Source organism: Scleropages formosus, chromosome 19 (assembly GCF_900964775.1).
Source record: "Scleropages formosus chromosome 19, fSclFor1.1, whole genome shotgun sequence".
In the NCBI taxonomy this organism is placed as follows: Eukaryota; Metazoa; Chordata; class Actinopteri; order Osteoglossiformes; family Osteoglossidae; genus Scleropages; species Scleropages formosus.
Genome location: NC_041824.1, coordinates 16378489 through 16401929, shown reverse-complemented (window position 1 = coordinate 16401929; position 23441 = coordinate 16378489). Strand labels below are relative to the sequence as shown.

The window sequence follows — 23441 nt, the reverse complement described above, 5'->3', positions numbered from 1 at the left end:
CTCATTTAGTTTTCGAAGCAAACGAACAAACAAATGCAACACTTGGATTTTTCAGATGCTTAGCTTTTTTATATTTTTCCTTTCCAAATTCTAAAAGCCGTCCAGGGTCAGTTCTTATTGACGACATGTTTAAATCTATTTTAAAATCTAAAATCTAACAACGAAAGCAATGCTCACAGACGGCTTGTACAATAACATCCAGATACTCCAGATAATCAAGAATGCAGTCACTGAAATCCAGCAATTATCACAAAGGAATCTGCTGTTTACATGGAACCACAAGTTATTCTGTCAGCAGCAGCAGCAAATGCCAAACGCTGTCTTGGCACACCCAGACACAAATGAAGCAGGCTAATTAACAAATTAATTCCAAATACATATTTCAAAGTGGATGTCACTCATCAGGCCTGAAATACAACTATCAATTAAGTCAGGCTATTATATTAAATTATAGCTGCACACCAGTTAAACAATCACACACCTGTATTTTGACAACGCACATAACAGTGAGCATTCAGGTATATGAACTTGGGAATCCATTTCACCAAAAACGTAAAGTAGTATAGATTCATCTGCACCCACAGATGCAAACTTGAAAGAAAGCATAGTGGCAAGGCATAGGCGGTCAGTTAAAGAACAAATGTCAGGCCTACAAAGATCAGGCATTGGCATGTTAACGCCTGGTTTTTCCTTCGGTTCTTTTTCCCAAGAAAATGCCCAGCTGAAGGACACAACCAAGGACACACGCTGTTCATTACACCATCACTCTGAATCGACACAGTTATTAGTCACATGGTCAATGCAAGAGCATAGGAATGTATCAATAACACAAACCTTCAAAGCCCTGTGTGGTCCAGAGGCTGGATTCTAATACACTGAACACACGGGTTGTCTTTGTGACCGCTCAAGGACAGAGTGTGTGTCCACAGGTATTGTCCATTTCTATTTCCATTCTTTAACCTTCATTTTTGTCCTCTGCTGCTTCATAAGTGCATCTCTCGAAAGCCTTTCTCTATCTGAAGGTCTTACCTGCCCTCTAAGTGTATGATGGAGCACAACCACTCTGATAATGACAGCTGCCACACAACAGCACACACATACCCTCCACTGAGGAAAAAGCACGTAGCACAGGTGAGAACAAAAAATTCCATTAATGGATAAAGCATGATCTCAGAACATTTTGTGATGATATGCCATATATACCAATGCATCGACTGTATATTGCCACGTAAAAACGGAAATAGAGAAAAAGACAGGACAACGGAATAGTTTCTTAAGGATGCTGAGGGACAGTGGGAAATTAGGGGCAGATTCTTCATGGAAAGCGTACTATAGTAGATGGGAATTGTTCCTCTCTGCATTCTAGAAGTCCAGGCGGCATCTATTACAATAGAAAGGTGGAGTGAATAATATTGCATTTTGATGTATCTGGATGTTTTCAAACTCATGTTTCATAGAGCATGCCTCTCTCCCCTTTGTTACTCTTCTCCATCGCAGTTCGTATCCAAAGTCAATGCGATTTAGGAATAAATAAAATAGGCAAATTAAAAAATCATCCATGTGGGTATCTCCAATTGAAACCGAATGTTCTCAGTTACACAACGATGGCAACTCAACATTTGTAAGTTAGTTAATGAGCCGTTCCTTTTTCTGTTCATTTTGTGTTTTTTTCTTCATCTTCTTCCTTTTTCACAGAGGGAACACAAGGAATCCGGAGAAGGTGGAATACTGCCATCCGCCCACCAGATTGCCCTTCTCCAACTTCAGATAGACCTTGTCCTCTTTGTCCAGGTACAGGAGGACCCCATTCGTGGCCGCCTCGCGTGTCACATCTTTATCTCCAGCGAACGCCGAGATCACGGGCTTCCCATTCAACATGAGGTTCACCTGGTTGCAAGAAGAAAGACGCAGCAATGAGATCGGCAAAGGACAGGCTACATTTGCAGACTTAATATTTGTTACTTGAATTTATAAATCATTTTGAAAAGAAGGCAGTGAGTAGATGTCTTTTGGTTCTGGCTCCAATGTGGTGGAATGAGCTCCCTCTCTCACTCAGAATTGCTGAATCCCTCTCAAAATTCCAGAAGGGTCGCAAAGCACATCTCTTTCTGATTAACGCCTCCTGTGATTTCCAATGTGTTCAATAAACATTTGCTAGAAAAATCTATATACAACTATTCAAGTAATATATACTGGTTCATATGGTGGTATGAGACAAATGGAGGGTACTCAAGAGTCACGTGTCTGCAGTCAACTCTCTCCGTCTGTTGGTGTAGTACATTTTTTGTACTGTTTCATATTGTTTTCTGAGATGTCCGTCATTTTGCAGAAAAGCGTCTGCTAAATTAATTAATGTCAATGTAAATGTCTAAATTCAATCGCAAACCGATGCAAAGGCTTTTATACAGCACAGATACATACCAGCATACATTTGATGAATAAATTCACCATTGCATTTATTTTGTCGTCATTTATTTTCATTAAAATTTTTTCCAGCATGAAGTTCTTTTGATAAGAAATGTTTCATATTCACTTTTCATCTAACTGCACAGCCAGTGTTTTATGTATGTCTCTCATTTGCATGGTGATCTTATGATGCATTTTCTTTATAGGCCAAGAACTCACCTGTATTGTCTGACTCTGGTATACTTTAATTACGTGAAAGTTAAAACTGTAGATTCCTTTGCGGGGGGACAAAAACACAGACTCCAGGGTGAAATAGTTGCCTATGTTGACAAGAACCTGAAAAACAGAGGAGTGTGTTTGAGAATTTTCAGCGTAACAGCGCTGCATCACCTGGTTTAAATGACAGCAGCAGCGCACAATGAAGAGTAATTTCATAACGCTTTCGCACTATAAGATCGTTTTTTGAGCTCTTTCTTGTGCTCTGGAGTCTAAAACCCCAGATCCTTGGCAGGCATTGTGTAGTTCAATTAGCAGTCGTGTTCCTCGGTAACCTTTAGCCGCAAGTGCCAAGCGCCAAGCGCAGACACACTGAAGCTACTATCAGCGCACAGAATGAGTATATTGAAAAAGCAATTCAAAAGCTGCCATAAAGAAAAACGCCCGATTCTTTCACACAGTATTTATTGCACAACGAACAGCTTGAGACCTCCAGCGCTGACAGACCTCCAGCCCGCCTCTTTCCGAGGCGTACGTCAGCAGCGCTCTTAGCGGCAAATGGCTTGAGGTGCGATGAAGATAATTAGCAAGCATCTCCCGTCCCCATCATGTCACCTCTCAGTCGACGGTGTCTCGAGGTTTTCGACTATCAGGTATGTTAAACTACATTAAGTATCATGCGATCACGTTTCTAAAGGCTTTTCACGAATTTGAATTCGGAACATTTGTTTCCCCCTTGTTTTCTCCACTCTCTCCTTCTTGTTCCGACTTTGTTCTGCCTCTGGCCCCAGTTTTTAGCATAACAATTTTCAGCGCGACAGTCATTCCAGGAATATCCATCAAAACGATCTCTCACAGGTGTTAGTCTTTCAATTATAAACACCCTGAGGTGAGCTGGAGGCACCACTGTTGAGACCAAGTACTGAAGGCCTCTTTTTCATGAGACATGCAGAAACATAAGACAGAAGCCTCAGTTTAATCCTCCCAGTGGTCCATGTTTTATCTAAAGCTTTCCTTTTTTTTAGAGAAAAATAAAATTGGTACCTTTTGCTTACTGCATCATTACAGTTCACACCTCGGGTAAGATTTTCACACCTTCACGCCAGGACTGGAATGCTGTTTCTCAGCCTGTGTGTGGCACTAAAGCAGCTGGACTCATGACCAGAGAGCTGAAAGTTTGGCTTCCGGGAGGAGAAAAACTTCGTCTTCAAACTGGTCCTGTTAGTGTGAAGCTGTGAAGATGTTTAAATAGGGGGTGTTGAGATTTATATGTGACCCTGGGTGAGGACACATATTGCTAAATGCATATGCTCAGAGGACTCCTTACTAGTTTCTGAGACCAGTTCTTACACGATATGTAAATATAGATACACTGGAAATTTCTAATGCAACTCAAAAGAGGGCATTTTTAAAAATATACATTGTACAGCATCGAAAATGTTCAATCAGATTAATTAAGGACATGGAAGTGTAACTGATGTAAGAGGCACCCAGCTGTGTTGTTCTTCCACTTAAAGCAGAGTACTTAGACTAAAATCTTACAGTTAATGGATTAGGTACAAAATTACAAGCCAAGAAATTTGCTTGGGAAAGGAGTACTTGATGTACTACTGTTATAAAAAATCATTAAATTCTTCAATGTTCATGACAGTTCAAAAACTTTTTGGTTCCATACAGCAGCAGCAATACTTTATATCAGCAGGTGGCATAGTGGTTACAGCATCCACCTTTGGACTCAATGAAACCAGGTTCAAATCCTACCTCCTCAAGTAAGGTACTTACCCTAAAATTGGCCAGTTGGGTAAATCACTGCAGGTTGCTTTGGAGAAAGGTGTGGGTTAAATTAATCAATGTACAGAGTGGTGGTTCCAAGCCCCACACCTTTACGCCACATTCGTGGAGTATAAAAATATACAGAATAATTGGTGTCTATAGTTAAGCAGTTCTGTGCCATCAGAGCTAATTCTGTCTTTGTGAAAATGAAATGCAGAACAGAGGCATCCGTAGAGGCCCTGAGAGATGTTTTTTGGGAATTTGGCAGCAGCTGATATGCAAAAATCCACACCACTGAAAAAATATTGTAAAATTATATTTTCTTAATGTTTCTGCTGGTAATAGCTAGCAACGTGATTTACATATTTTGATTCTCTAGAGGTGTGTTATACGTATATTTCTTCTGACAACAATGGTTAAGACTTATGGTGATTTCTTGCAGTTTTCTCGGAGGGCTGACATGATGTGACATGGTCCTCTTTAAAGAATTCCAATAGATTGTCAAAATATAAGGGGGTGCGGTGGCGCAGTGGGTTGGACCACAGTCCTGCTCTTCGGTGGGTCTGGGGTTTGAGTCCCGCTTGGGGTGCCTTGCGATGGACTGGTGTCCCGTCCTGGGTGTGTCCCCTCCCCCTTCAGCCTTACGCCCTGAGTTGCTGGGTTAGGCTCCGGTTCCCCGTGACCCCATATGGGACAAGCGGTTCTGAAAATGTGTGTGTGTGTCGAAACATAATGAGGCATTTTACAAAGGGGGCTGTAACAGAACCGCAAAGTGTTTTTTTCTGCATGTTGGGTTCTATTTTATACCTTGAGCGTAAATTTTGCAGACTGTTGTTGCTAGTATATTAAATGATATTTAATATCGATAAGACTTCAATTAGGGATTAATGATAAAAGCTGGCATTTCCCCCAGGCTGCCTCTGAGCCACCCCTTGGCAGCAGGCAAACAGACATTTCCACATTCACCCCGGAACCAGGGCCCGGTGGAGAACATCTCAGCATGTTCACACACACGTTCACACACAAACACAAAGCAAGAATTTCCATTTAAGTCAAATTAATTCCATCCGATCATTAACCCAAGAGCAAACAATACTGTGACATTACAGGACAAACAAACATTACATTTGAAAGCATAGCAGCGATAAAATATGGTTGGTGCTGGCTTTGTTTATTAATATTTTAAAAAACAGAGCGTTAGTAGCCCTAGATGAGGAGGTAGCAGTGGTGGTGATGCAGAAGGAGCTGTAGAGGTAGTAGCCGTGGCGGTGACGGTGTTTGTCTTGCTGTGATGGGCTCTCAGCACTGCAACAGCACAACACGGGAAGTGGACAGAAGGACTGTGTGTCCAAGTCCTCTGTGAGACTCCACTGTTGTCCCCTTGAGCAAAGTTCCTCATCTCCTCTTGATATAAATCCACATGCATATATGAATGGTGGGTCAAGTATACACAACACAAATCCCACCGGATCAGACGCATACATAATGCAAGGTAACACATTCCCTTCCGCATATCTGTGTTTAAAATGCAACACTGCACTGGAGTGCTGTACTTAGCAAATATCATCAACCCTAGGCTGCAGTAGTGATCAGAATATGAACGCATTTTTTGGGTTAATTTCAGGTACCCAGTGACTTTTAAGGTCCAGATGTGTCCATGTCTACCTGAGTTCTCATCTTTTCTTTGTCTCTTATTCAGCCTTTACCGTTAGTGCTGTAAATTATTAAAAATGTAACAACGTGTCAGTGTGACAGGTCAATCTGTCATCTTTGCGCGGCTGCACGGCTTTAACTGCTGGAATTAGATGGTGTCACAGGGTAATCTGCAGGTAATTCGGGCGCGTTTCAGTCGCATCACTGGTTTTAGAAGCGCAGTTTTTTTTTTTTTTTTTCCTTGATTTTCCGCGCAGGAGAAACATTATCATGCAGAGGCTAGATAACCGAGAGAGGGGTGAAATTTTTATAATACACTGAAATAATTTCATAAAATCATATCAGAACATTCAGACATTTCACCCGCGGCTACAGAGATTCTATCCGTGAATAAGTTTTCCGTTTGAACAATCTGTAACACGGTTGTATTTGACACTTATATAAGGTCTTTTTTCTTTGTAATAAGACTTAATATGTTTTCGGGGTGTGTGCTGTCATGTCAACTTCGTAGAATGCTATGATTTGACTTACTTGCCTTGGCAGTTTAAAAATACAACGGAACATGTTTACTGTTTAAAATATCGCCCGCTCGTAGTTTCAAAAACAGCTAACACGGGGTTGGGGTTATAAAATTACACTTAATTTAACTTATATCTAATAATAATTACAATATTATTTTAATTATGGCTTTAAAAATGTCTCCGGCTTTTTCGTTACATTCCTGATATACAACAATAAGCCGGCAGCTCTGCTGCTCCTGCGGAGGAATGGAACTATAAAGGGATGAAATAAACCAACGAATACATTTTATTGTCACCTTTTTTCGCGTGCTCACGTTTTCTGTGAATGATCATGAATAAAAACAGTATGTATTCATGTGAATAAATATTGAGTGAACACGCCAGCCTTGCCCTCCCGCTCACAAGTACTACACTACAGTGTACAGGACCTCACTTTTACCCACAAAATCCCTCTTAAGTCATATTTACTGCGGTCGCTCATTCTTCCCGCTGCCTGAAGCGCGTGGATCTCGAACCCCGAAAGCGTCACATTTTTATGAACCATTTATGATTTCATTACATTGGTCAGTCGCGCTCCCTGTGATGAGGATGGGATCTATTCCCCGAAATCTCTGTCTGACGCGCTGCTTACCTGCAGCTCAGCGGTCAGACCATTCCGATGAGGACCGCAACTTTAATTAAATTCTCTTCAAGTTACATCGCTGCTGTCAAATGTGACACCCCCGCAAAGTGGTTATACCTGAAAACTTTTTTGCCAGCATGACCGGGTAGCACGAAGTGTGCAGTTTGTGGCTCTTGCAATTTGACGATTCGATTGTTGTTGGGTCGAATCCCCCTACGCTGTGGTATCCTTCAAGGAACTTACCCAGAATCGAGAGAATAAGATTTAGCCAGCTGTGTAAAAAGGGGAAATTATTAGGGTAAAGTTCATTACTTAGCCCGTCTGTCGCCTCCTTGGACAGGTGTCATCTGAAGGTAGATTAGTAATAAAAGTTACCACGGTATTTCCCTCGCTTTACGCTGTTCCACTCCTTTCATCGGCACCCTGACTACTACTACTACTAGGCTTACCTGGTCAAAGTAGATGATCCTGGTTTTGTTGCTCATCTCCGAAGGTTCGTGGTTGTTGCTCCTCACCGCGCTGAAAGCCACCTTGGAGTTGGCGGCGCGCACCGAGATGCCGAGCGGCGAGGACGAGCCCCGTACGTCCACGGCCGGGTTCGAGTCACACACCACCAGGCATTTACCCTCCAGCACGATGGGCTCCGTGTCGTTCTGAGCGCCGACGAGCTCCAGCACGGTGTCCGCTCCCACCAGGAAGACCAGCAAGGTGAGCGCCGCCTTGGTGAGCACCATCATCGCGGGTTGTGAGCTCGATGCCCTGCTCGCCACCCGCTTCCCGATCCTCCTCCTCCTCCTCCTCCTCAGAAAAACGCGTGAGCTTCAACTTGCCCCACTGGGCTCAGCGGTGTCTCCGCGACGGCTCGAACCGGCGGTCGCGTGTCCACATCCAACGTCTGCGCAGCTTAATAATTGATGGGGGAGCCGGAGCCGTGGGCAGCGTGTGCGCGCGACATGTCCTCTGCGTTCCCGCACACTTCGCCGCGCTCTTCGGGTCCGGTCGCGGGTGCGAGCTGTTCGGCGCGAGCGCGCTGATGCACACTGAGATCCACCTGCACAGCAACACCGAGCCTCATCTCGCACTGCAGCTCACTGCGCATCGAGAGCACACTGCACAGCACACTGAGACCCCCCAGTGCGCACTGATACCTCATTGTACGCTGAAAGACCTCCGCTGCACAAGGAGAGACCCCAGCTGCATGCTGATACCTCACTGCACACTGTGTCCGTCATTACACACTGATATCCTCACAGCGCACTGAGACCCCAATTATACAATGAGATCTTCGTTGCGCACTGATACTCCCATTACACAATGAAATGCACACTGAGACCACAGAGACCCAATTATACAATAAGACCCTTACCGCACACTGAGACCCCAATTACACAAATGAAACCCACACTGCGCATTGATACCCCCCATACACAATGAGATCCTTTCTGCACACTGAGACCAGACTGCACACTAAGACCCTTCCCTTGCTGTCAGCTCCCCCAAACCCTGTAAATAATTAAGCAACAGCACGTAAAGGAGACGGAGATCCGCGATGAGCGCACAAAAGTGGCCGCTCACACTACTGTACTGTGCCGTACTGTGTGTCCGCCCGCCAAACTAAGAGACTGGCTGGAGATCAGTGGATTCAAACCAACACCCTGCTGGAGCAACACGAGCACACGGTGACTGGTGTGCGGTTCTGACACGTGGAGAGGCGCTCAACAGGATAGTGCAGCTCAGGCGCGCTTGGGGACTTTGCTTAAGTTCCGTCTTGTTTGGGCATCCGGCGCGAGAGCCGCTCACCTTCCGCAAATCACGGACACGTACCGAGGAGGAGAGAAATAAATAAGCGATGTGCGGCGCACCTCGATCGCGAGTGATATCGTATTTTAAACGCGGTCCTCTGAAAAAGACGCCATACGGACCGCAAAGTGCGACTCGTAACGAAACCTCGTATAGCGGGGTTTCCGAACAGTCGGGGGCGTCTAGACGTGGGATTTACGGGAAATAAAGTAACTCAATGGTACAATAGTAGGTGTAAATTCAACCAGAAGCTACGTGCAACCTTGTTATTCAATCCACATTAACATTATGTAAGAGATCGCATTCATATGGGATTTCATTAATATGAAATGGGTTTTTTAATTAGGGAAGCTCTACTTGTTTTAAAGTTTCATTTAGAATCCGTTGCCTCCCTGAATTTTATAGTCTTTAGTGATTGCGCTGAATAATTCTGGCGTGTAAAAGGGAGGAAAGAACTGAAGTCCCCAAGACCAGAATCAACCCGTTACACTGAAGCCTGTGTGTATACAGTAAATTACTTCAGTTGTTTGCCAAACACATTTTATTAACGTTTTCATGCCATTCTCTATGCTTTTATACTTCCATCGCACTCCACATCTCACATCAGGCTTTTGCCCAAAACCTGCCAGGAACATGCTACAGTTCAAGCTGATGAAGTTATCTAGTAAGAAGTGCAATATAAATAGGCCACAATTATGAAATTGTTTCCTCATATGCTTTTTAAGTGACAAAACAAAGGAATTCCAATATGCAAGGTCACATATTTTGTTAGCTGCTATTAAAAAATTGAAACATCCACTCAAGTTGAATGCTGTGAGGCCTGCAAGTACACTAAATTAAGAGCTTTTTGAATTTTTACCTCAAGCAAAATCAAGACTCATTTCTGATGTGTGTGTCCATGGGAGAACTGGCAATTTACTGCTTGTATCTTTTGGGATCTTTCATTGTTTTTTTATGTAGGCGAACAAGCCTCTAGTCACAGCATCGTTACATTATCTTCCACTTACCTTTGAAATACAAGAACAAAATTAGACCGTTACAGAATATTTGTAGCACAAATATTGTCGCAGATTATATGGCTAAAAATTCTCGGACATGGTCCAATTGGTGTAAGGCTAAAAGTGTAAACTAACCTGTGCATATGCTCTATCTATCTGTAAGAGAACGAACAATGGACCCTAACTATGTTTTCTACTTTATCGTATTACATACTGCTTGAATCTCAACCCACTATCCAATTAATATACCGAATATCAAAACATATAATTGGGGTAGCTAGTAGTGTGGTGGTTAGCACTGCTGTCTTGGAATCCCAAGGTTGCATTTTTGATTTCCAGCTGTAGTAGCTTTGAGCATCATACTTACCCTAAATTGTACCAGTAAAAGAAATACGCCCCTGTATAAATAGGTATATAACTGTAGGTAGCTTAACATTATAAGTCTCTTAAGAGAAAAGCATCAGCTAATGAACAAATGTAACTTACATTTTAAAATGGGAAAAAAAAAACTTTTTAGCACTACTATGCTTAGTCAGTCTTTTTTCCCTGAACCATCTCCTCAGGCTAACCTAGCGGTTAGGAACACTGATCAATAGGTTGCCACTTCAAATTCCAAGTGAATGTTTGCTCTTCTTGAGAGTACGTAACATAAATGATAACTAATATGTGAATTAAACTAAAATAGTTTTCTACTTTTTTCCATCTGGCTACGACAGCTGTTGAGTCTAAAGTATATAAACACTTATTTCTCTGAAAAAAGGCTCACATGCTGGTAAAGGGATGTAAGCAGCTCTAAGGTAGCAGTTACTTTATGGTTAAGATCATAATCTGAAGGTTGCAAGTTCAAGTCCCAGCAGAATCCCTGTACAGAAGATAAAAAAACTGGTGCAAGATCCCTAAGCAATGTACTTAACCTGATTTGGTGTAGTAAAATATTGAAGTGCATGAAATAATGGAAAATTTAAATTTATGTAATGCATAAATTGTACTTTTGCTGAGATGTACGTCGCTTTGGACAAAAGCGTCTGCTAAATGAATAAATGTAAATGTAAAATTTCAGGTGGGCAATTGAATTAGTAAGGTATAATATTAGCATTATTGCTAATATTAATAATGAAAGTAAATGAATCAATAAAGTAACAATGAAAATAAGTGAAAAATACAATTTGTTGTGAGCTTTCAATTAAGGAGCTGTAGATGAGTGCCTGGATCCCACTATAAAACAGTCCTTCACTTTCTTATAGGTTTCACATTAATACAGTGATATACCAGTAAATATAGAAACAAATGTGTCACAAAAATAATGCACTGCTCAGAATGATAACCTGTAAAAAATGAGGGTGTTACATACAAGATGAAGGGAAAAAATATAGAAAAAAGTGTTAATGGAAATATTTTACTAATTATGTTCCATTTTGTTTTGCAGGTTGTGCGAGAGCTCTTAGAAAATCACGTCCTTGTTGAGAACGCCCTGCTGAGCTACCTAGGCTAAAAAAGTCTGTTCCTGGGTGTCGCTGAGACGAGGAGCTAGACCCTTATGGCAGCGACTCAACCTGCTGTGACCTACATGCCACCCGGTTCTTTCTGCGGGTGCCCCGTTGTGTGCCAGAGGGCATCCTCTATACAGTTTGCTACTCAAAGGGATGCCCGCGGTGACAAAAGCCCCTGGCATTCACCCAGAAGATGCCTTGTGCATTAACCACACACCCTGAAGCAGGCAGTATGTGGCCTGCCTTGTCGCAAGAAGTCCTTGGGCAAAGGATGGGTTTGCCGTTGTGTTTTCCACAAAAGAAACCCAGCCCCGAAGGAGGAGGCTAAGCAATCAAAGCAGTACATATCCTTCTAAAATATGGGCAAAGGCACTTCCTGCATGCAGCCGCACCCACAATCACATTGTGATGAAACTGATCTGCAGTCCATGTGGCCAAACAGTCTTTCTTTGTGTAGCTTGCAGATAGGACAAATGGGAATATAGTAATCTGAGAGCCATTTATTCCTTCTCTCCACTGGCGCATGGAGAAGATACCTCTGGGATGACGGGGAGAGGGGGTCTGAATCTGCGCTGACTTTTAAAAAGAATAAATGTCATAAAATCCTTCTTGGCACCAAATTGCATTTGATCAAAATGTAATTTCCCTGCAAAATCAAACTGCTTGACCATCCAAACAAGGCAATACTGTCAAATATATATTCAAAAATAAAAAAACGGAATCTCCCCTATTCCATCAGTTCTGATTTGTATAAATAGCATGTACGCAGGAAGGGGTCAAACTGATCCACTAATACGCAAATAACGGAGGAAAACCACATGGGAAATTAGAATTAAATAAGCAGAAGTCTTTTGTCTTTCCATCCAAAATAGACATGGGGCTTCTAATTGACAACGCCACTTCCGCAGAATTCCTCTGTTTAGAAGTCACGGGCACGGAGCAGTCGCACAATAGCAGTATTAGCTGAAGGCAGAGCGAAACACCATGTTCCTGGAAGAATGAGAAAGCCTATTTTGGGCATCAACATTATTTTGGAAAGACTGGAGAGAGCCCCAGTACAGCAGCCCAAACTGCGACAACACTGACGGGGCTTTAAACCAGTTAACCTGGAAGTGAGAGGACAGCTAAAATGGATCTTGGGGTAGGAGGAGGGAATCAGTCACCGTCGCACAGAAGGGCTTCGTCTTGGCAGACAACAAGTAGGCTGGACTGCTCACTTGTGATTATTTCTCGTAAGGGACAGGGAATCTCAGCTGAGTGTGTGTGTCCGCGTGCGTATGTGTTTGTTTGCATGAGCTCCCAGGGCAATGCAGTGCAGGCATCAGAGGACCACGTGGTCTTTGGTGGCAACCCCAGCCACTGGGGGAGGGGACCACCTTGATGCTGCTCTTGGTGTTCTGAAGACTCAGCTGGTCAGCTGGAAGAGGGAAGCAGGGGTTATTATAGTTTTTACACTGATTTACAAGTCAAAGACAAAACAAGCACCGTTCTCCATTCATCTCCACTATACAAAGCAGGGTAAATAAGGCTTGAGAGAAGTCCTCTAAAGTAATACTATTCTAGTAATATCACTAAGTACTACAATATCGCTTGAGGCAGGTTTAGTGAGTGACTGACCAGCATGGTTTAGGGTCCTTTTTTAATTAATAATTGGATTCTCACCTGGAGTACTTAGCTGGGTAATGACTCTTGGAAAATCAATGAGACAACCTCCCCTAGCAACAGCAACAGCCCTTGCACATTTAAAACACTGCTTTCATTGGAGCTCCATGTGCACCAAAAGAGCAAATGTCATAAATCTTATAGACATTTTGTTGTTGGTTTCTTACAGCGTATAAATTCAGAATGTTCATGGTTTATTCAGTCTGGATCCTTTGATGGTAGTTTCATCATGACCATGGTTTGCACTTTAATATAATTCCCAGGGAGTGTTCGATGATCTGCTCGGTTACTGTGCCTTTTCCTGAGAAAGATAAGAACTAGAAACCCAAAAATGATATTGACTTTTTTCTTTTAATGTCAATATCACAACACAGGAAAACAGATGTAGGAAATTCAATAAATTGATTGGCAGAAAACAATATAGGATATACATCGGATGAAAGTGAGAAACTCTAACAAATTGCAAAGAGTATAAACCTGTTTGTCCACTGACTTGCTATATAAACTGGGGAAAAACATAACACAGCATTGCTATAATTCTGAAATTTTCCAAATGTACTCAAGTAACTGTGTTCAGGGTACATAAAATACTATTTTTTTCTACTTTATTACATTTCCAGGTGATGAAAAATCAGTGGAATCCCCCCATTTACCATAAAGATATTTTTCCCCAGTGGATATTTTACAACTTTAATGGGAACAGGTTTCAAACAGTTTTTTGAACTGATGCAATTGGACCACATCACTTCCCTATGTGTAACTGCATAACAACATGTAACAGTTTGAGACACAAATTGCCACTGTAAAAGAGTATTCGCAAGTGCTCGGTCTGGGTTACTGATATACACCAGTTCATCCATCCACAAATCCATGTAAAGCTAAGGTCTTCAAGGTGGAAAAGGTTTACATTTTTAACTGCCAAAATGTTCATTGCTAAAAGTGTGGAAGCATGTTGAATGAAGTTGGTCGCACACACCTGGTCTACTTGGGCACGTGTTACTGCCAACTAATGGCTTGGCGTGGAAACGCAGGTCTAGTTCCCTGTTCAATTTCTGAAAGCAGCCAAGTGAAGAAAATACGATTAGATATAAATTAATGGAAAAATATTTGTATCTTTGGAAATTCGTGACTTGAAGGACCCAGAATTTTCAACAGTATTCCCCACTGGTAACTAATGTCTACGAATCTAGGTAAAGTTAAGGTCTACAGCCTTCTAGGTAAAAATTTGCAGCATTTTTTTCTATTTTATTTGTCATAAATCAGGGTTTTACTGCACAAAGTTGAATACTCTTGTAAATACACTTTTTGGGTAGGCCTACATAAAAATTCACATATGTTACATGCAGCTGAAATCACACTCACTTATAGTGCAAGTACAAAGTAAAAACTACACTGTGTACTGAACACTAATGAGACTAATGATGCCTGCTGCTGCATCCTTTATATTCCCTTTTTGAAGTGAAAAAGACTACAATGCTTTTCGGTTCAGCTTGTTTTCTTTCAATAATTATTCCTCAAAAAAAATGCCTTTTGTCTCAGTTATAGAGCCAATCTGCATAAGAACATATTTGATAGCATCTTCTTCATGTTGTCTCAGCTCTTGCAGTCCTGAGTTTGTAAGGAGACAGAAATGAGTTGTGAAAAAATGGACTTCTCTGCGTGATGCAGTAAACCAGTTTATACTAGATACAGTCTGCTGAACTGGTAAAGGGGCTCCCAGTAATTCCCATGGGATTGGCGTGAATAACGGATGGTACAATAAGACACGAGGGCCTCTCTCAGAGCACCCAAAAATACCCTTCTCTTCCTTTTTCCCTTCAGCCATCAAAAAGATGAGCCCTGTTTTCAGACAGGCCGGACTGATCAAGACAAATGTTGCGAAAGCGCTCACGGACACACACACCGCAGCTTGTGAGCGGGGGGCAGCCTCCTCCATCTGGGAGATCCATAGCGGCTTTGTCAACATTTGTGACTCGTGTTGTCGTGTAAGTGCACATGCAACAGCCCAAAAGCAAGAAGTGACATCAGCACACAAAAAAAAAAACAATGGATCCATACTTTACAGCTTATTTCTTCCATGAAACCTACAGTTAAATTACATTTTTGAACCCTGGTGCTTTGGGTACTTTTTCTTTTTTGCAATTGCACAGACCTTCTTGATCCCAGGGAGGATACGTTTCATATTCCGGACTCCATATCTCTTTCGTATTTCATGTACTGCTCGGGATTTGCGGACAAGTGGTAAAGAAGCACAGGTCTAGACCTACAGACAATGCGACTCGGTGGGAGAGCAAACACTCCGATTGCGAACATTATCGCTTTTGGTTCTAGAAATGTTATTTAATGAACTCTCCAAGCAGTGAACGACTTCTAAAAACGAACCGAACAGCTATGATCATACGACAACCATGATTTAATTGGACATTTTTTTCTTTTATTACACAATACCCAAAACATAAATTCAAAATTAAACAGAAAATAGTGAAGGCACAAAATGATTTTGCCATGTTCACGCTTCACAAAGAGATTATAAACACCAGTTTTCACTGCTCTCCTCCTCATAATTCACCAATGTTTATTTCTGAAAACAGAAAGGTGTGATGAAAAGATAATTTTGTTTTTACAAATCTGTAAGTAGTGCTCTCTCTCTTACACACACACACACACACACAAACATTATACACACACGTATTCCAGCATGTACTCTACGGTTTGTGCTCATTATACCAGTCCTTCACACTTTAAGCAAGGCGTTTTCCACGAGCCTCTAATTAAAATGTCAGACACAGAGGGACTCTCTTCTCAGTCTCCCATAAAATCAATCAATTGCAGACTCTCGGACTCTTTTCAAGTCTCACGCCGAGTACCTATTACACCGCTACAGATATTTCAGAGAGGACACAAACAGTTTAGAGATGTCAAATTACAATGATGCTTTCTTATATGGCAATTCTCAAAACAATGGCTGGAACACTTAAAAAACAGACCTCCAGCTAAGTCACAAAACATCACTCACAGCTGTGTGTAAAAGTATGAAACGTGGTGTGTGGAATCTGGCATGTCACTGCAAATACACAAGTATGTGTTCCGGTGTTATGTACTGTTCTGCTAATATGAAATATATCTTGACACTATTTCCAACCATAGCACGTTCAGGTGACAGTCTCACACCCACACACAAACCTAGGATCAGAAGGGCCAAATAATGATGTGGAGTTAACAGAGCCTGCAAAAAACACAATATATTGCTTTTTACAAGAAAAGAATAAGGCCCCCTTCTTTCATTAGTTCATTTCAATTTTAGTAAATGTCTGTCGAATCGTAAAGAAAGGCCATGGTGAGAAATGGAAGCAGTTCTTCAGAGTGAAGGAGGATGTAATCAGCAAAGTTGCACTCAGTCAACGGTTCCCTTTATAGTGTTTGAGGAGCACCACTTGAGCATATTTCACACATTACCTCTATGTACCATTGTAATCTGATTTAAGGTCTACATTCGGAGTCAGCTACATTTATCCGTCCACAAGGCCAGGACTTCAAGGCACATTTAAAACCAGTTTAAAGGTCCAACACATTTTTTGAGCGGTATGTTGTTATATGAGCAGTATAGCTGGCCTTTACCCTTCAGTGGAAAGGTTTAATCAAAATGGGATTTTTAGGGCCACTCGGATGCCTCTGTGGTGATCTGTAGGCAATTGCTCCTGGGCCAACAATTGCTCTGTCAACCGTGAGGCACGAGTGCGGATTGGCCATTCTTCATGGATTCACTGCATGGTTGGCCAGCATCACTGATGGACAAGGCAGAGAAAGCAATCCACAAAGAGGAAAAAGCCCGAAGGGGTATTTGACTAGCTTTATCCTTATACCTGGAAATCCACACTGCCAAGTGAAAAAAATCTGAACTCTGCTGAGGCCCAATGCCCCATGGGACTGCAGTGCAAAGGGGAAGGCCACCCGCTGCAGGTGGTAGAGCAATACAGTGTACTCTTGATTATCTGAGTTAAAAGAAGAGATGGGGTGTGCACGGATAATCAAAACACATAAACACATACACTTTATTGTGCTATAATCCCAAAAATTCCGAAATGTCTTGACTATTTATACTAAGGTATGCATTGTTTATGCTAAAAAAAATCTTGGATTAATTTTTGAGAATTCTTGATGCATTACCTAATGTCAAACTCCGAATTCCTTCCAAGTTTCTTTCGCCTTTGGGTGCGTCCCAAACTGTTTGGGCAGCTTTAGGACTTTTCTAGAAGCTCTTCTGCAGATGCCTGATTTTTATTTTTTTCAATTAACTGAAGCTCTACTATTGTCCCATCCAGGGTGTACCCCACCTCAGTCTTGCACTCAATGCTTCCATGATAGGCTCCAGATCACCGTAACCCTGCTCAGGACAAGCGCTTATTGGAATTGGATGGATGGATGGATGAAGCTTTTTTTTTTATAGCAACTAAAACTTTCTTCCATCTTCTAAATGTGCCCAAGTTCTGCATTCAGGTTTGCGCGCACACTCTCAGTGCATGGTAATATATGTTTCGTATATGTTTCACACGCCGTCATCAGTCATTACCTGACTACATATTCATGATCATGCACAGATAAGCAGCAAACCAAATAATCTGCACACGGATAATCATCAGTACACTATAGCTCATATATCACTGTGGAGATAGCCACGTGGCTCTATATGCCCGGCATGGTAAAACAGTTCAGTGTTTGCTGGAACCTCCAGAGGTCAGATGTGTACACTAGTTCATGTGTCATAATTAATGGAGTGAACAATTCAAATAATAATAAAACTGCACTTGATACATACATTTTCAAGTAAAAACATTATCAAACTGGGTGTTCTATTAATATTTCAAACAGGAAAATTTCCTCTCACTTTCATTACCTACTTAGTCTGGTCAGAGTCACTGCAGTCCAGAGCCGATCCCAGAATCACTGAGCTCTAGGCTGGTAGGGTAAATCCTGAAGATGCCAGTCTACCATACACACACACACACACACACACACACACACACACACACACACACACACACACACACACACGTACGCTGTGGGCAATTCGGAGTGTCCAGTTTACTTGAACTACATGTCTTTGGACTGTGGGAGGAAACCCACACAGAGAACATACAAACGCCGCACAAACTGAGTTGGTTTCAAATCTATATCCAAACAGCCAATGTACCACCAAACTGCATGGAAAATTCCAGTATTTCATAAATTTAAATAAGCAAAATAAAACATTTGCCAAATGAAGTACAGTAAAAAAAAAAATTAGTCTTGGCTCTCCTTTTTAAAATAAGCATAAAAATGTGTACCATATCAAGACATTTTTTCAGCTGCTGTGTTATTCTTGGCATATATACAACATATCCCAAATTTACACATTACTAGTGTGCACAGCTGAATTTGAAGTGAACAGCGGAACTGAACATATTCAGCACTTGTCCCACTTAAGATTAATGCTCATCAAAAGTTCTCCAAGGCATAGATCCTTCTAGAACTGCTTATGATGTGTGCGCACGGGCATGGGAGGCTTCCTGCGCATGGTGTTACTGCGTCATCTCTGCGTGAACTCTCTTGAAATCGTTGATGAAGGTGCTCACCCACCCAAAAAGCTCCTGCGAATCTTGTTCCAGGGGCTCTCCAAATTTCACCTTAGACCGGGAAACAAGAACAAAACAGTGTTTGTATGAGTTACACACCACTGATAGCATTTCACTTGCCATCACTCAGCTTTCGGGGACATTTTTCACACGGCAAGCAGCACCCTCCAACACTCTTATTTATTGTGAGAAAGTCCAGTATCCCCTGAGGCCAGAGTCCAGGTTAATGTGAAAATCCAATCAGTTAGTGTCTAAAGTCCAACACTGTTTAGATTTCCTTTTTAATTAATAGTTGAATTAAAACCTGAAGTAGTTACTCAGGTAATGACTCTAGAAAAATCATTACTACATGAGGGTGGAAGGAAACTTGGCAAGAGTGCGGGAGCAAAGCAATGGGAGTTTTAAAACTCTGAGGGACAGCATGCCACATGTGTGAAAACAGAGGCGCCAAAGATGGTCAATATGAAATTAATGGTAATTGAACAACTCATTGAATGGGTAAAATGGAAGCCACTGGAGGACGCAACAACAACACCACTTCCCATCCCATGTGACAGCCCAGTTTGTTCCCAGAGGCACAATAACAGCAGCCACAGTACTGATGTCGATGACAACATACAACAGTGTGGTAGTTGAGTCCACACATTTTGAGTCCAAGAGAAGGCCAAGACATTTGTGCCCACATCTCAGTCCAAATTACAGTACACCACACACACACACACACATTTTCAGAACCGCGTGTCCCATAGGGGGTCACGGGGGACCGGAGCCTACCCGGCAACACAGGGCGTAAGGCCAGAGGGGGAGGGGACACACCCAGGACGGGACGCCAGTCTGCCGCAAGGCACCCCAAGCGGGACTCAAACCCCAGACCCACCGGACAGCAGGACTGCGGTCCAACCCACTGCACCACCGCGCCCCCTTACAGTACACCATTTACATTTAAATTTATCCGTTTAGCAGCTGCTTTTCTCCAAACTCGACAAGAAAGTGCATTTCAACAACAGAGAGATATAGGTGCAGCCTTGCAATTCTCAAAGTACACTCACTTCTTCTGATATCACTGTATTAAACCAGCATACATTACATCTCCAACTGCATATAGAACTGGTACAGAGTACAAATTTTAAAAACTTTAACCATTAACAAAAACCTTACATGAGTAGCAGCATACAGAATTGATAGGAAACACAAAGGTATCTGTGAAAATTAACGCAATCCAAATTTAAGGAGTAGATAGCAGATCCAGAGAGAACTGAGTCTGAAAGATTTGTTTTGAGACCCTTCTTGAAGGTTCTCAAGTCAATTATGAGTAAGAGAGGGAGATCATTCCAGCACACTGGAGCCAGAACCAAGAATTAGACCTCTTGTGCGTGGGATCACCAAGCAGCAAGTGATGGAGAAGCAAAGCAGACTGGTTGGGGTGCAGTGAGCAAATCATGTTTGCATCTGAATCATAAGTCGCTGTTTGAAGTCCTACTCAGTCATTACATTGTATGGAGGCAGCAGGTGGCATAACAGTTAGAGCTGTTGCCTTCTGCTTGAGCCTGCTTGGACCCACCTCCTGCTGCAGTGCCCTTAAATACCATACTTACACTGAATTGTTCTAGCAAAAAAATACCCAGATGTGTAAATAACTAGAAATACCTTAACATTATGAGCAACTTTGGAGGGAAAGCATGAGCTAAATGAAAATATTTCACAAAAATTGTGCCCATCCAGCACATTTTCTTTAAACTTTAAATATATGAACCATCCAAGGGAGACAAGTGTTGTCGCTGATGTTTTAAACTTTGGCGCACCATTTCTCATTGTAGAGGATTTTCTAGAGTTTCTAAACCTTTATGATAACTTTTGTTAGAAGATTATGGATGCATTCTGAGATACAACAGTAGTATTTTTTTTGGAAAATTGCCCAAATATAACTTAAAGGTTCTACTAAAAACACACACAAACACAATGTCATCAAGAAAAAGCCTTTTTTTGTTGTCTGTCATATTGTCTTTCAGCACACTCTGTAGTTCTTAAAAGGCAGATTCCTTAATGTCAGCCTCTATAATTCTTAAAAATGGAGTTGAAAGAAACCTCCAAAACCTATTATTTGTGAAAGTGATTCATGGTCCCAGCCACAATGCCTAGTTTTTTGAGTCTGAGTTCAAGTCATTGTCCCACCAGCATGAGTCTAAGTTCTTGCAGAACACTGATTTTTAGTTTTCTACCTCTGAGAGTAGGGAATGGGGGAGAGTTCAAGCTTTCAGCTGGAAACAACACAGTTAAAAGCACATTTCTTTGTTCTGTGACTCAGTCTTTGTTGTAGCGGGTACAGCTTTAGGCTAATTTAAAAATGATGGTGTTGCTGCACTTACTCCCCATGCCAAAAAAATCCTGCAATGTGGACCAGCTTATATCTGATAAATTCCACTGTAACTGTAATCCATCAAAGCAATTAATATTTTACTGTTCAGCAAGTTTCCTCCACTGTGTGCACTCACCCTGATATTCCGTCACTGTTCAGACTTATGGCTACAATACACTGCAACCCCAAGACAAATCAGTCTATTTCCCACCCCCCAAACACCTTACAGCTGCGTGAGGTAATATTAATTGGAAAAAACGAAAGGGACAGCTGGTCCGTGCCAAAAAACAGTAAAAGAGAGAGGCGTTAACAAGCCCATGCGTGTCTCGTTGGATCTCAGCGGCCCCTAGTCTCAGAACATCAGAGCAGCCAAGGTTGCTGGAAAGTCAGAAAACATCCAGCATGTGCCAGTCCATAATATACGCCCAACCTCTCCACTCCTCACAGATAAGCCGTGGACAATCAAAAAGGAGTCTGTCCAACGCTAAACACTGGGAACCATCCATCTTTGCCTACGAGACGGCGCTACAAAGATAGGAGACAGGGATGATGACATGTGGGGAATTACCAATATGTCTGAGTAGAGCTTCTTCATGTCCTCACACCTCTTGGTCATCTGGGAGAGATCGGAATTGTGCCTTTCAATTGCCACCTGCAAAGGAGATAAAGGGGTTAGGGGGCTCAGTCGTTTAGTAAGATCTCAAAATATACAACTACTGTGGCATTTGGTGTCAAACAGTGTTTCTGATTAACGGTGCGACGGACTCAATATGCCTTTAAAATGCATAACCAAACAGTTATGAGATCATTGCTTGATCCATATATCAGGAGAACTGCAGTGCGGAACTGAAAGCAGAAAAAACTGAAGATTCACCTTCAGGTCTCTGAGAAACTTTTGATGCTGAGCCCCCTGGTTTTTCCGCTTGTACGTTTTTCTGTATTGAATGACCTTCTGCAACTCATTCTTCAGGACTGGAAGGTGAGAAAGCGTGGTCATCATAAATCTTCCCTGAGCCACTGAAACAAATCTCCCCCAGAAATTTCTTCCCTCCACTGGTCTTTCCAGCCAAATGGGAGCATTTGTGCTTGTGTCAACTGTCCTAACTCATAAACCAAGTCATCTGTGTACATAACTGGATCTAAAAATACAATATACTTTTACAGAGCGTAATAAAAGACATCAAACAGACGAGAAGTTTGTCCCTTTAAATCACAACACTCACTTTTGTGTACAAAACACTTTAAGGTCTTGAAATGAAAGGATAAGTGATTTTACGTCCTACGAGGAACTGTTGCCTTATTTCTGCACAAGCGAAGATAGACAGTATACTGTACAGTACTTGGGAGATCCTTCTATCTGAATTCATGAGAAGTCGGCATGAGTGTTATTAAGAGAATAGATCAAGTGTCGCATATATCATGTGTACCATCTGGCGAACTCACCATCCACCTCTGCAGTCAAGCCTTTAACTGATGCTGTGAAAGACCACAGAGAAAGAAGTCAATTCCCCGGCGAAGCCACCGCAAAATAGCAGCAACTTCACAGTTTTGATCAAATTCTGATTAGCTTACCCCCTGGAACAGTTTCAAATTCCGCCAGCTCCTGGAAAAACGTTGCCACGTGGGGATCATGTAACCTGACCTGCTCGACAAGGGCATGCAGCAAGGTGAACTTCCTGTCTTTCCCACGGAGCTGTGAGAGCTGGGGGGGGAACAGAATGAAAGAAGCGGCCTTGAACCCATCACCCACCCCACATGGTACAACATAAAGCCACGCAGAAGCAGCCTTAAATGGGAGCTTGTTGGCACACGCAGGCCCATCCCTCGTCCAAGGTCGAGCTTTTAAAGTCTGAACTCGCTGATTCGGTTTGCTTACATATGTTGGAAAAAGAATCCTTGAATACGCTGCAGAAGAGCAGAGCGTTTCCCAAGCAACTAGAGAACGTGGAAGGTGGCCACCAAGTTTTCAGCACATGGAGACATTTTGCTCATTTGGAATGTAATTAACAAGCTTGCAGGGCTGAAACTGTGTGCCAGCCTCTACATCTGATCTATCTCACAAGACAGCTTTGGTCACAACCTGCAGTATGGAAATTACAGGCCATTAAAGCACAGACCTATTTGTTATCAGATTTCCATATATTTTAACAGGCTTTTAAAATCCGAGCATATAGGTTTATTTTTACACATGACACTGTATGTGAGAGTGATTTTCAGAAGCAAGTATATTTTTAATCTAAAGATAACTGAAAATTCAATCTGCCCATGGAATATTATCAAAGGAAATCAGATGTAGGTGTGCTGTTTATTTCTTCCCTGTGAGACATCAAAT

At 42.1% G+C, this 23441-nt stretch overlaps 2 protein-coding genes across 2 annotated transcripts in view; both read right to left on the bottom strand.

The window, feature by feature from the left end:
• Positions 1–1292: 1292 nt before the first annotated feature.
• Positions 1293–7928, bottom strand: cbln4 (cerebellin 4 precursor). Its single transcript, XM_018760258.1, has 3 exons — positions 7641–7928; positions 2626–2742; positions 1293–1887 (listed from the first exon to the last, which is right to left on the bottom strand). The coding sequence occupies exons 1-3, from the start codon at positions 7926–7928 to the stop codon at positions 1690–1692; spliced, it is 603 nt and encodes a 200-aa protein (XP_018615774.1). The 3' UTR covers positions 1293–1689.
• Positions 7929–15823: 7895 nt separating this feature from the next.
• The window catches only part of LOC108939235 (formin-like protein 13), a 38638-nt gene continuing 31020 nt past the window's right edge, over positions 15824–23441 (bottom strand). The window contains exons 13-17 of the mRNA XM_018760394.2: positions 22682–22811; positions 22553–22585; positions 21984–22081; positions 21678–21761; positions 15824–18804 (exon numbers count right to left, since the gene is read on the bottom strand). Of these exons, the coding sequence (XP_018615910.2) occupies positions 18700–18804; positions 21678–21761; positions 21984–22081; positions 22553–22585; positions 22682–22811 (450 nt within the window). The 3' untranslated portion in view covers positions 15824–18699. The remainder of the gene's footprint in view (positions 18805–21677; positions 21762–21983; positions 22082–22552; positions 22586–22681; positions 22812–23441) is intronic.

What these genes read in the sequence shown, in the direction of transcription:
- cbln4 (XM_018760258.1), bottom strand. Translation starts at nt 7,928, where the DNA reads ATGATGGTGCTCACCAAGGCGGCGCTCACCTTGCTGGTCTTCCTGGTG. An exon ending in GGATCATCTACTTTGACCAG is followed by an intron (nt 2,743 to 7,640) that starts GTAAGCCTAGTA and finishes TCTGTTTTTCAG; the next exon opens with GTTCTTGTCAACATAGGCAA. An exon ending in ACCAGAGTCAGACAATACAG is followed by an intron (nt 1,888 to 2,625) that starts GTGAGTTCTTGG and finishes TCTTGCAACCAG; the next exon opens with GTGAACCTCATGTTGAATGG.